The 11,288-nt window shown below is 36.7% G+C and overlaps 1 protein-coding gene across 5 annotated transcripts in view; it reads right to left on the reverse strand.

Annotated features, from left to right (window-relative positions):
- Positions 1-11,288, reverse strand: part of FXR1 (FMR1 autosomal homolog 1) — a 71,048-nt gene that overhangs the window by 9,657 nt on the left and 50,103 nt on the right. For 3 of the 5 annotated variants that reach the window (XM_023187664.1, XM_023187663.2, XM_023187661.2), the window contains exons 11-14: positions 8,415-8,501; positions 7,027-7,084; positions 6,877-6,939; positions 1,678-1,881 (exon numbers count right to left, since the gene is read on the reverse strand). In XM_023187664.1, the coding sequence (XP_023043432.1) occupies positions 1,678-1,881; positions 6,877-6,939; positions 7,027-7,084; positions 8,415-8,501 (412 nt within the window). Of the gene's footprint in view, positions 1-1,677; positions 1,882-6,876; positions 7,085-8,414; positions 8,502-11,288 lie in introns of all 5 variants that reach the window. The other 2 variants (XM_023187662.1, XM_023187660.1) reach the window with 1 other exon arrangement.

The following is an 11,288-nucleotide window of genomic DNA, read 5'->3' on the forward strand; positions in this document are numbered from 1 at the left end:
GAAAAATTAAAGCAGAAAGTGAGCAGACATCTTGGCTTCCTAACATTTCCTGTGCCTTGTTTTTAAAATATACATTAGAAAATAGTGTATTACATGCTAATTCTGGCATTCACATTTCAAGATTATCCTGCCCAGAGGCTAGAAAAACAAAGGTGAAAAGAAATAAATATTCGGCTGTTAAGAAATAATTATAAGAAAGAGCTTTTGTCCCCGTAACTGATTTCAAAATGACTGCAGCTTTCTTGTGTTGATGTTGATAGACTATTTCCCAAATAATACTCAATACCTATATTCCATGACATAATAGAAATCTGTAACTATGAACTGAAGCAATCAAAACAAGTTGAAACAAAGCAGCCAATTAAATAAGGTTGAACTTCTAACTGGTTATGAAAGGAAAATGTTGAAACAAATGCTGACTAGTACTCCATCTTTAGAAACAACGTGTGAAGGTAGAAAAGGAAAAACTGTTATGGTATAATTCATAAGAAAAATACCCGTCTTACCTATGTGCATTTATTACCTCCAACAATCAAATTTATAGCAGAAATTCACCTAATTCCGATTTTTCCTAAGATTCCTTTGGTAACAGCTAGCAAGCTAACCATCTTTGCAAAAGACACTAAGCGTATTCATTAATCATAAAACACTAGGTCAAGTACATTTATTTTTCAGTTCAATATACTGTAATTTTAATCATCTTGGTAACTGTTCACAGTGTACTAAAATATAAAAGCTATTTTCCTGAAAGCCTATAAGTTTATTAGGGCTCAAAGAATATTACTGTGGAAAGCGAGAAAACCTAAACAAACAAAGAACAAGTTCCTAATTTTTGCCCTGATTTGTTCCAGTTTTTGTAATTTGTAAGCACAGTTGGCATCTTATTTAATGTATCTACACACACTTTCTATAATATTAAAATACTACATAAGTTTTCATGGGTATAACATTAAGGAAAGTGTGGGTTTCTTAAAGTGGTATACCATAATGATATGTTAAAGTTATATCCTTAATAGTCTATGTATCCCTGGCAATTATCCCCCTAGCCCGTTATGCTAACCAAGAATATTCTGGAAACTCCTACAACTTAATGTAAAGCATAAAAAAATTTTAGAAGACAGAATTAAGTAAAATGTTTCTTACACCCTCAAATCTTTAGTCATCCAAACACTCCTTAACAGCACAATTCCTCAAACGATTAAAGAAGTTAGTTAATTCCACAATTTTTCCCTGTTCCCAAAGTACTATATAGTATAGCTAAGAACGCTCTTCACTTAGTTTTCAATACTAAGTATAGAAAAGTACTGACATCTCTCCGTGCATTAGAAATCTCTGGGTCTGTCTGGCAAACAAAAACACATAACCCAAAAATTCTAGGGAAAACAAAAAATTTCTAATTAAATAAGCCTCCCAAACCTGAAGAGATAAACATCTGACCCTCATAATATAAAGAAAAGCTGTCAACTAAAGTTGTGACCAGAATATTCTAAGTAAACCTTCACTGAAAAACACTCTACAAGGGCTTTTCCTGATACTCTATATGATCTACTACCTTCTCTAAGACAATGAGTAGAAAGAGAAACTTCCAAAAATGGATGGCCCTGGGAGAGGAACTAACTTGTGTAAAATTATACTGTTTACAAAGAAAGGATGCTGACAGAGTATAGAAAAGACTACCAGAACTGATGGAGGATTTGCCACCACGTGGTCCACCACGACCTCGACCCCCTGAAACACTTCTGCCTCTCCCTCCTGGGCGTCTCCTGCTGTCACGCTGATGTCGGCTGTCTCGATCATCTTCTCCTGCCAATGACCAATCACTCAGCTCGTCTTTACGCTCAGATTCCGTTTCAGAGGGGTTAGACAGCTCAGAATTTGTACCTTGGAAAAGAAAAGAACATAAACCAATTAGATTTCTATAAAAAGAGGCTTTTAAAATGTTCAAAATTATTTCCTACAAATTGTTTAAATAAGCAATACTGTTTGGCTGCTTCAAAGAAAGATCCATGAAAGTTAAAATCAATCTGAAATGTACTAAGGAATAATCAAATATTATAATACTATTAATATAGTATAGTATCTATTACTTAATACAGATTAAAAAATAAACTGATGTGCAGAAGGCCGCTCACTTCTTCAAAACCAGAAGAATCCCTCACTACAGTCTAAGATGGGCTATGTCATGTAATATAGTCAAAGGTGTGTGACCATCCCATCAGCAAAAAAGGACAATATCCAGGAAATATAAAGTCATGGAAGTTAAAAAAAACTGATGTGCAGAAATGCAGTTAACAGAAAAATTACAGAAAATACACATAACATTAATTCCTGGGTTTGGGCACAAAAAAAAAAAAAAAAAACAAAAAACATACAGAACATCCATCATATATCAATATTAAAATGTACTTAATATGGATAGTCAAATGTTTCTGCTCATTTGGGTTTTAATAACCTAAATTATTCATACAATAAAAATAACTTCTATCCAATATTTCAGTAAATTAATCATATTTAGAAAAATGAATAGTTCAACTGTATAGTGTTATTTCACCATCATTTCATTGATTCTAGGGTATACTTTTCACATGTTAACATCTCTGAAATCAAGATATTTCTTATAATTGATGGCATCTTTATTATAAGCTTCCAGCTTATCATAATTTTTCCAGTAGGTTGTATATAAAATGATAGCATGCTTTACTAACATCTTAACTTGTGGTTTCTGCCCTAAAATTACTTTTACTTTTTGTTTTTTTTACTTTTACTTTTAATGGCAAAAACCGCAATTACTTTTGCACCAACCTAGTATGTGCAACAACTAAACAGAATTTAAGGTTTCTCTGAAACAGAAGGTCTCTCACCTGACAACAGAACTAAAGCCATGACCAGTGAGACAAATACTCAGCATGCCTTTAAAAGTTTACAGACCATTTCTAACACTGCAACTATTGTAATGGTGACCTTTCAAAAATTTATTTAAACACTACAAAGAGATCATCAGAAACCTACAGTATCATTATTTAATGATTACTGTAACTAAACTGTCAGATACGTATGACTCAATCACTATCATATTCATTTCTACTTGTTAGTTCTGGGATGCCACTTCCTCTTTCCCTCTTATATGACCAAATATATCTCCTTCAGAGCCTAGTTCAATTTCTAACTCCAGACCACTGCAACTAAAACAGGTATCTCCCCATTTTTTGTTATCCTAAAATCACCCCATATTTATCATAAGACTATGCTGTTATTTTTTCCTCCTTTGGAATTACTTCAAAATTGGTCTATGATAAAGGGTGGAACTCCATCTTACATGTCCTCAAATGCCTAGCAGAGTGTATAACAATTTTCTCAACCAAATTATTTGCTACATTATTTTGAAGTTCATTTGCTAAATTATCAGACAAGAATGATGTCATGAAATACCTTGAAGTTCCCTATATTTAAACTCTGCAATCATTTGAGGAAAAAATGAGCTCTTCGGACATAAAAAGTTTTAAGTATTAAGGTGCAGGGAATAAAATGTAAAGTTTTATACATGAAGGTATATGTATATATGTATATGCAATTTTATACATGAAGGTGCCTACTCACTTCCTTTCTCCTTTAAAGGTAAGTCTAGGATGCCTACCTTTTCTCCACATGTTGTTAACAACAGATGTAACTAGTCAATTATAAAAACAGGTAATTAGTTGGATATGTGTATTTTCAAAGAATACATCAAATTTCTATTACTCACTTTCAATTCTTTGTTGGGATTAGAATCTCGGGGAAGGGAATTAATCTCCCCTAACATTTATTTCACCAAATGACAAAAAGCACTTTATTAACATGATGTCATAAAAGTTGCAATGAAGGCAATTTATCTCTCCTTGAATAGTGAAAAAAAAAAAAACCTTTCAGAACGTTTAAGAACTTCTGAATTTATTTATACACATATACCCTATCTGAAACCATTGCCAAAATTCAGGGCAAATAAAGAATACTTCATTTTGAAGACTCTCTCAAAAGTTCCTATTGAAGTATCCTTAGAAATCCAGAGTAGTATTTATCTAACCCCGTGTCACAGCAAGTAAAGTCTTCCTTAAATGTAACCTACATATAGTATTCAAGATACTTAGAGGGAATGTCTAAATCATAGATTTCAGCAGGTAAAACAGATACTGAGGCCATAACCCCCAAAATTTTAATGAATTGGCTAGTGTTCAACATTATTCATATTAAATAATTCTTAATAATTCATATGAAATGTTTCTGTGATAGCAAAAAGGACTCTGCAAATGTGACTAAGGTTAAGGACCCTGAGATAGAGAGACTATCCTGGATTATCCAGGTGGGTCCAAACTAATCTCACTGGGTCTTTAAAAGTAGAGAAACTTTCTCAACTACCAAAAGGGGAATCCCACCAGACCTTCCAGAAAGAAACGTAGCCCAGCTGACAAGATTTTAGCCCAGTGAGACCCATGTCAGCCTTCTGGCCAACAGAACTATAAGGTAGTAAGTTTCTGTGGTTCAAGCCTCTAAGTTTGTGATAATTTATTACTGCAATTGAAAACAAATACTCTTGAAATCAGGGAAACCATTTATTCCAACCCCTTAATTTTGTAAAATACAAGTTGGGGATGCAAAGTCTTTTTAGACAAGCTTTAAAAGTAACGACACCAGGCTAGGCATGGTGGCTCATGCCTGTAATCCCAGCACTTTGGGAGGCACGGTGGGCAGATCACCTGAGGTCGGGAGATTGAGACCAGCCTGACCAACATGGAGAAACCCTGTCTCTACTAAAAATACAAAATCAGCTGGGCATGGTGGTGCATGCCTGTAATCCCAGCTACTCAGGAGACTGAAGCAGGAGGATCACTTGAACCCAGAAGGCAGTGGTTGCGGTGAGCCGAGATCGCACCCCTGCACTCCAGCCTGGGCAACAAGAGCGAAACTCCGTCTCAAAAAAAAAAAAAAAAAAAGTAACAAAACATAATGACATCGTGTTTTTAACCAATTTTAAAATCATATTTTCCCCCTCAAACTTCTAAAATCACCTTATGAAGATGGTTTATATCATTTTCAATGGTTGGTTGTGCTAAGCTTAATAACTAAAACTAATCACGTTTTATCAACTCCAAGAGGCCATCAATTTTAAGATATTATTTTATGTGTCATTAAAAAAGAAAATGCTGTTAAAGTTGTAAGATGTCCAATTTAATGCACATACCAACTTCGGAGATGTTATACTGGGAAATGTTTCTTAATAGTTCCTATTAAACTGATAAAACTATAGTACTCATACTTTATATATATATATTATATATATATATAAAATCAACTAAAAGTCTCGCTCATATAAAGTATACATGAACATCTACAACCAAATTCAAATGGTTTTTCTTGCTTTTCCAAGCCCACGCAGATTTGATGACTATTTCAAGAAATAAAATGTTATTAATTCCGCTAAGATTCAGAGCTAAGAGTGCCATCTACTGAACAATTTGCACAGCTTTCTTTAATCCAGATGTTTCTCTACCTCTCACATAAATTATCTACTCTCAACAAAAGCATTTTGCCAGAGTAAGCTCTCAATAAGCAGACTTCCCACAAAAGCTAATAAAATTATTCAAAGAATTCATCATACTCATCATCCAATAAGTCTGATTATCTGTGCTAATAATGTATGGTTCAAAAATCAATGAGAATATATTTAATTTCTATGTGATTACTGGTTAACTGTCTTTTGCATTAAACATTTTCAGAAATATAGTAACAGTTTGCAATTTTCATCCCTTTATATGCTGAACACTTCTTTATTAGAATTTTGCTATTTAGGTTTCAATATTGCATTAAATAAAAATATATATGTAAGACAATGAGAACATAAAGATATGATATTAAAGGGAAGGGACACAAACTTACAACTCTACAACAAATTGAAGATAGTTCAGGTTTAATATAACTTTGTCAGCATTACATGATCCTTCAATTAAGCAGGAAATTTGCATTTATTTCTATATTCCTTAAATGCCTTACATTTTGGAAAATGTTTTGTATTTCCTCAAAAGACATTAAGTATAGGAGTGAAGAAAAGAACAGGAAAAGAGAAAGAAAATGGGCGAAGGAAAAAAACAAATCAGGTCACTGCTAAGATCCAAGTCCAAATGTAGAAAAATGGAACAACTCCAAAGCTGAAGAAGAATAAGGGAGAATTCAGGATTAGAGAATTGTTGACTATCATCAGTCCACTGTCCCCTTCCTACCTGGGTTATACCCAATCCTCACAGTGAAATGTATTTTGGAAAATGTTCATTTATGAAGTGTTAAATTAGATTCTGGCTTTCAAAGCCTTCATTTTAGTGAAATGTTGTTAAACAAAATAATTCCAGATGTGAGATGTTAATATATTCAAATATGCCAAATGAGTAAATATAATATTTTTTAAAAGCTAGTAAAGACTTGCTATATGTAACCTTGGCAGTGATTCGCATACTTTTCATTTTTTACTTGAAGAGGGTAGACAAAAGATGATTCCTAAAAGTATCACCACCATTACTAGGTATTTACTGGGAAATGTATAAAACTGTACTAGCAAAGTATTTGAAAAACAAGTTACATATGTATTCTTTGTAAATATAATGAACATGACAATTAACTACCAACTTAAAAACATGCTTTGCTTCATTACATAACTGCTTGGAAATTTTATATATTTTACTGTCATTTTAACGTATACCATCACTACTATTAAGACATGTACCAAACCTTCAAAACTACCTTCTACCCTCAAAGCCAAGATAATGAAATAATTATAAGAAAATGTGTTAGAGCACCTAAACTATAACTACTATTATTACTACTACAAAAATAAAAAAAAGTTTTTTTTACCATAACCGGAGGTGTAATTAGGGCCCCGACGACCTCTGCCTCTTCCACTATAAGACCTAGAACCTTGTACAGAAGAGACGGTACTTTCATCAGTGGCATATCCTTTCTCTTTTTCAGGCCCTCTGGTGGAAGAAGGTCTGAAACCCATACCAATCTGTCGTAGCTGTTCATCAATCTGTAGGCGTTCCATTCTTAGCTGTTCTACTTCCTACAATCAAAACAAAAACGAGTAAGTCTTCTTATATATAACTTTTTGTCTTCCTAAAGCCTAGAGCTAGAGCTGTACTCCTTACCAAAACTGTGACCTTAGGCAAGTAGATAGTAAAGAGCATTGTGTTCCTAGTCAACAGAATTGATGAGGTCATTTGCTGTTTCAGTTCAACATTTACTGAACGGCCTAGAGTGTGCCAAACATGCTGCTATAGGCATACAATATAAAAGACAACATGGACTCTCCCCAGTCAAGGGGATGTTTAACAGCTTTAAAATAAGTTATTAAATAACTAACAATTATACAATATTACCAGATTTTGCCCTCAAGGAGTTAGAACTGCTGAATGAGATACAGGCAGCATCTATGAAAGGTACTATTAACAAGCTACTTTCCTATCAAAGTAGTGACACATGAGTTGTGACCTAGAAGGACTGCTAGACTTGGTCATTCAGAAATTGAGGTCATTACGAGATGCAAAGGTTAGATGTCCAGAGAAAACTCTTGGTTAAAAGATGAGTACTGAAAGATAAAGCATTGGCTTCAAAATGCCAGTTTTAATTGTGACTTTTCATATAAAGATGAATTTCAAAAGAAAAGAAATGACATTATCAGAGTGATCTCAAAATAGCAGCAGCAGCAATGATACAATAGACTGGGGGGAAAACATACTAGAGGCAGAGAACAGGTGAGGATATTATTATACTTTAAAAAGAGAAACAGCAGGAATAAAAGAGAAAGAGCAGAAAATAAAATAAAAATATTTAATAATTTACGGGTCATATTTTTCTAAAAACCCTTGCTCTTTATGTATCAACTCAAATAGACTATTTTGTTAACAATGGTTACAAATTATCAAATAATGTCTATGGAGATGATGCAGATGATTTGCATAATGCCAAAGTTACCAAGGAATCCCAATGTCACTCCTGGTTCTGTACCCTATTTGTGTGTAAAGTACAAAAGTAAAAACTAAATGGCTCCAGTATGAACATGCAGATAGATAAGTGATCTGAGAGTCAAATTGCATGAAGACAAAGGAAAGTAATCATTTCTTAAACAAGAAAGAAAGAAATATAAAAACTCAGAAAGAAGAGCAACTATGCACACAACGCCAATCATTTTAAGATGACAAAAGCCTTTTTAAATTCTTATGTAGAAAAATGGCAAATCTGAAGCTGAATTAACAAAAATATGTAAAGATTTGAAGTTTACTTCAAATATAAAATGTTTAATGTGAGGACATTTTAAATTTGTAGCAAATGTACAACATTTATGTAGTAAATGCAGCAACGATATCAGAATATAGTATGAACCATATACAAACCTTTAGATAAGCAATATGATACTCTAAAAGAACTTGCACATTTCCAATGCTTTCTTTAGTGCCAACAAATACAAATGGAACCATACCCTGTTAAAAACAAAAAAAAAAACGGTCTTCAGTGTTTAATATTTTAACAAAGTTCTAGTCTGAAAGTGACATGAAATTGACAGGCAGGCATACACGCATACACACACACACACAAACCTACCTTTTTTTTTTTTTTTTTTTTTTGAGATGACATCTTGCTCTGTTGCCCAGGCTACAGTGCAGTGGTGCAATCACAGCTCACTGCAGCATCAAACTCCTGGGCTCAAGTGATTCTCCTGTCTCAGCCTCTAGCGTAGCTGAGACTACAGATGCATGTCACCACAACCAGTCATTATTTTTTATTTTTTGTAGAGACAGGGTCTTGCTCTGCTGCCCAACTCCTTGCCTCAGGCGATCCTCCTGCCTTGGCTTCCCAAAGTGCTGGGATTACTGACTTCCCAAAGGGGTTACAGGCGTGAGCCACCGTACCCAGCCCCAATATATAATTAGGAAAACTCTTCTGAAACACGCAATTTACATGTATTAAACTTCAAGATTTAAGGGGGAAAAAATGCTAAAATCCATGTAGTTGAAATACTCAGATTTTCAATAACTTGTCAGATTTGCACCCCAATTTACTGTTGTAAATTGTGTTCTGTGTGCTAAACACTTTAAAAATCATTTTTAAAAATCAGTTTATACCAAGTTTTCTGATTTAAAATCAATTTAATTTTCCAAGTATATAAATCAACTTTTAAAGTTAAAATGATTTTCTGGCAGGTCATGGTGACTCACACCTATAATCCTAGCACTTTGGGAGGCTGAGGCAGGTGGATCACTTGAGCTCATGAGTTCGAGATCAGCCTGGACAACATAAGACAAACCATGTCTCCACAAAATATACAAAAATCAGCTGGCACAGTAGCACATGCCTGTAGTCCCAGCTACTTGGGAGGCTGAGGTAGGAAGACAGCTTGAGCCTGGGAGACAGAGACTGCAGTGAGCCAAGACTGTGCCACTGCCCTCCAGCCTGGACAACAGAGCAAGGCTCTGTCTCCAAAAACAAAAATAAACAATTTTCGGGGAGGGGGCGGAGCAAGATGGCCGAATAGGAGCAGCTTCAGTCTCCATCTCCCAGCGCGAGCGACACAGAAGACCGGCGATTTCTGCATTTTCAACTGAGGTACTGGGGTCATCTCACTCGGGAGTGCCGGACAATCGGTGCTGGTCAGCTGCTGCAGCCCGACCAGCGAGAGCTGAAGCAGGGCGAGGCATCGCCTCACCTGGGAAGCGCGAGGGGGAAGGGAGTCCCTTTTCCTAGCCAGGGGAACTGAGACACACAACACCTGGAAAATCGGGTAACTCCCACCCCAATACTGCGCTGTAATACCGGCACACCGGAGATTGTATCCCACACCTGGCCGGGAGGGTCCCACGCCCACGGAGCCTCTCTCCTTGCTAACACAGCAGTCTGCGGCAATCTAACCGCAAGGCAGCAGCGAGGCTGGGGGAGGGGCGCCCGCCATCGCTGAGGCTTAAGTAGGTAACTAAAGCCGCTGGGAAGCTGGAACTGGGTGGAGCTCACAGCAGCTCAAGGAAACCTGCCTGTCTCTGTAGACTGCGCCTCTGGGGACAGGGCTCAGCTAAAGGAGTAGAAGCCTGTGAAACGCGAACGACTCTGTCTGACAGCTTTGAAGAGAGCAGGGGATCTCCCAACACGGAGGTTGAGATCTGAGAAGGGGCAGTCTGCCTGCTCAAGTGGGTCACTGACCCCTGAGTAGCCTAACTGGGAGACATCCCCCACTAGGGGCAGTCTGACACCCCACACCTCACAGGGTGGAGTACACCCCTGAGAGGAAGCTTCCAAAGCAAGAATCAGACAGGTGCACTCGCTGTTCGGCAATATTCTATCTTCTGCAACCTCTGCTGCTGATACCCAGGCAAACAGGGTCTGGAGTGGACCTCAAGCAATCTCCAACAGACCTATAGCTGAGGGTCCTGACAGTCAGAAGGAAACCTATCAAACAGGAAGGACACCTAAATCAAAACCCCATCAGTACGTCACCATCATCAAAGACCAGTGACAGATAAAACCACAAAGATGGGGAAAAAGCAGGGCAGAAAAGCTGGAAATTCAAAAAATAAGAGCGCATCTCCTCCTGCAAAGGAGCACAGCCCATCGCCAGCAACGGATCAAAGCTGGTCAGAGAATGATTTTGATGAGATGAGAGAAGAAGGCTTCAGTCCATCAAACCTCTCAGAGCTAAAGGAGGAATTACGTACCCAGCGCAAAGAAACTAAAAATCTTGAAAAAAAAGTGGAAGAATTGACAGCTAGACTAATTAATGCAGAGAAGGTCATAAACGAAATGACAGAGATGAAAACCATGACACGAGAAATACGTGACAAATGCACAAGCTTCAGTAACCGACTCGATCAACTGGAAGAAAGAGTATCAGCGATTGAGGATCAAATGAATGAAATGAAGCGAGAAGAGAAACCAAAAGAAAAAAGAAGAAAAAGAAATGAACAAAGCCTGCAAGAAGTATGGGATTATGTCAAAAGACCAAATCTACGTCTGATTGGGGTGCCTGAAAGTGAGGGGGAAAATGGAACCAAATTGGAAAACACTCTACAGGATATCATCCAGGAGAACTTCCCCAACCTAGCAGGGCAGGCCAACATTCAAATTCAGGAAATACAGAGAACGCCACAAAGATACTCCTCCAGAAGAGCAACTCCAAGACACATAATTGCCAGATTCACCAAAGTTGAAATGAAGGAAAAAATCTTAAGGGCAGCCAGAGAGAAAGGTCGGGTTACCCACAAAGGGAAGCCCATCAGACT

The sequence above is a fragment of the Piliocolobus tephrosceles genome, chromosome 2 (assembly GCF_002776525.5).
Source record: "Piliocolobus tephrosceles isolate RC106 chromosome 2, ASM277652v3, whole genome shotgun sequence".
NCBI lineage: Eukaryota > Metazoa > Chordata > Mammalia > Primates > Cercopithecidae > Piliocolobus > Piliocolobus tephrosceles.